General features: G+C 40.1%; 1 protein-coding gene across 1 annotated transcript; it reads left to right on the forward strand.

The window, feature by feature from the left end:
• LOC139385723 (odorant receptor 131-2-like) lies at positions 1-1023 on the forward strand. Its single transcript, XM_071131003.1, has one exon. The coding sequence runs from the start codon at positions 1-3 to the stop codon at positions 1021-1023; it is 1023 nt and encodes a 340-aa protein (XP_070987104.1).
• Positions 1024-2285: the final 1262 nt, after the last annotated feature.

Here is a 2285-nt window from a genome sequence, read left to right on the forward strand (position 1 = left end):
ATGCCGAATACAAGCCAGGGCAGTGAGGGCAGTCTTGTTCTACCGACTGTGCAATACCATAGACCTCTGAATGACAAAGTGGTGATAGTCCAAGTGTTTATTGGCATCTTCCTCTGCGTCAACTCCCTCATGATAGTGACCTTCTTTAAAAAAGAGGCCTTCTTCACCAACACACGATACATATTCTTTGCTCACTCGCTGATTTGTGACAGTGTGTTTCTGGCTCTGACTGATGTATTACTGCTGATGAGCTACTCCAGGGTACCAATGCCAGGTGGGCTATGTATATTTCTGATTGTGATCACAGAAACTCTGACCATTGCCACACCGCTGACACTGACAGCCATGAGCCTGGAGCGCTATATAGCAATCTGCATGCCCCTGCACCACAGTGAACTCTCCACCCCGGTGAGGGCCATGCGCTGCATCCTACTCATCCAGGCTCTCAGCTCTGTTAAATGGATAATTGTGATCTCCATCCTCTTCTCGGCTGTACCTCTGAGCTTCTACACCTCTGTTCTAGTCTGCAGTTTCGAGCAGATGATTGTGTTCTCCTGGCAGGGCCACCTCAGCTCGGCTCTGTGTCAGTTCTACTTCCTGGTCATGTCTGTAGTCATAGCTTTCACCTATGTGAAGATCATGGTGGCTGCCCGAGCTGCCTCATCAGACAGTAGGAAGTCCACCAATAAGGGCCTGAGGACAGTTATTCTCCACGGCTTCCAGTTACTCCTTAGTTTGATTCAGTTCTGGTGTCCTATGATAGAATCGGCTATAATGAAGATCAATTTGAATGTGTTTATTGAGGTTAGGTATATTGACTATATTATTTTTATTCTTGCCCCTCGATGTCTGATTCCACTTGTGTATGGATTAAGGGATAAGGATTTTGTGGTGGTTATGAAATATTATGCCCTGTTTGGATATTCTAAAAAAGTATTTATATTTAATAAGGACAAGTCTAATGATGTAAAGGGAAAAAAAACTCCCATGCACACTTGTAAGGTAAATGCGGGCCATGTGTAATACTGAATTTGGTTTATTGAATACATTTTCTGTCATCTGCAAATAAAAGGATGTAAATGAGAGGATCAAAAGGAATCATATATTTCAGGTGTTTATGACCCAGTTTTGTTATGGTTATCTTATGTTATTTTAAGGGTGTCAAACATTTACGGCCTGCAGATTGATTTCACACGTGTAAAATCAAAGTAACTTTGTGTTAATTTCGTTTTTTTTCACTGATTTTTGGCCGTCCTGATCTCTGCAGTAACAGAAATGGGATTTGACACCTCTATTTGACGCCCCTTTGCTGAGTGACAGTTAGACATTTCTATTACACTTCAGTCATTTCTGTACTACATTTGTCAATGTTCTTTAATTCTCTAAAATATAAACTGTAAAATGTCAATAAAATGAATAATGTTTCAAACCATATATGTTTTTTCTGAAGTTGATGTTAGTGGCCATTTTTTCATGATTGAGACCCAGGGAGAAGACACAGTTTGAACTTAGCTCCAGCTATCTTCATTACTGATGCATGACTACTGTCAAGAGCAGACCAAGCCCTGGTGTGCTGCTCTCAACAGAGTCATCTTGTTTGCCAAACAAAAGAAAACATAAGGTTGCACAATTAGGCTCGACTCCGTTAATAATAAACCAATCTGTTAATTACTAATCAGGGAACAGGGGACACGCTCTCTCTCTAACTGTACTCTGGAGATATCCATCTGGCAACACAGTAAACACGCCTCCCTGTTCATCAAATGCAGTCCATGCAAGTCCCCTCACAAACAACCCCAAACTATGTTTCCTTTACGGTTTCATCATTCTCTCTGAAAACAAAAACAACGCTGGTAGACGGACAGCCCTGGTCTGCATGCATTTCACCCAAGGTTGATAGAACACTGTCTAAAAATAGAACAGGGTTTTAAACATCTAGTTGATACTTTATTACAAATTCTGACATCACAGTACTGAGGACAATAAACACATTTGAAGAAATATTTATTCAAATTCATAAATAACAGGCCTCCTGTTCAGTTTTAAACACCCACATCAGTAGAAATCCAGTTTTCGAGATGAAAGAAGATGGCCAGAGCTTACCCATGATGTTGCACATCGATTTAAGTCATCATTTTAGTCAAAGTATGATACAGTTGAAGTCGGAAGTTTACATACACCTTAACCAAATACATTTAAACTTAGTTTTTCAGAATCCCTGACATTTAATCAGAGTAAAATATCACTGTTTTAGGTCAGTTAGGATCACCACTTTATTTTAAGAT

Source organism: Oncorhynchus clarkii, chromosome 27, assembly GCF_045791955.1.
Source record: "Oncorhynchus clarkii lewisi isolate Uvic-CL-2024 chromosome 27, UVic_Ocla_1.0, whole genome shotgun sequence".
NCBI classification, from domain to species: domain Eukaryota; kingdom Metazoa; phylum Chordata; class Actinopteri; order Salmoniformes; family Salmonidae; genus Oncorhynchus; species Oncorhynchus clarkii.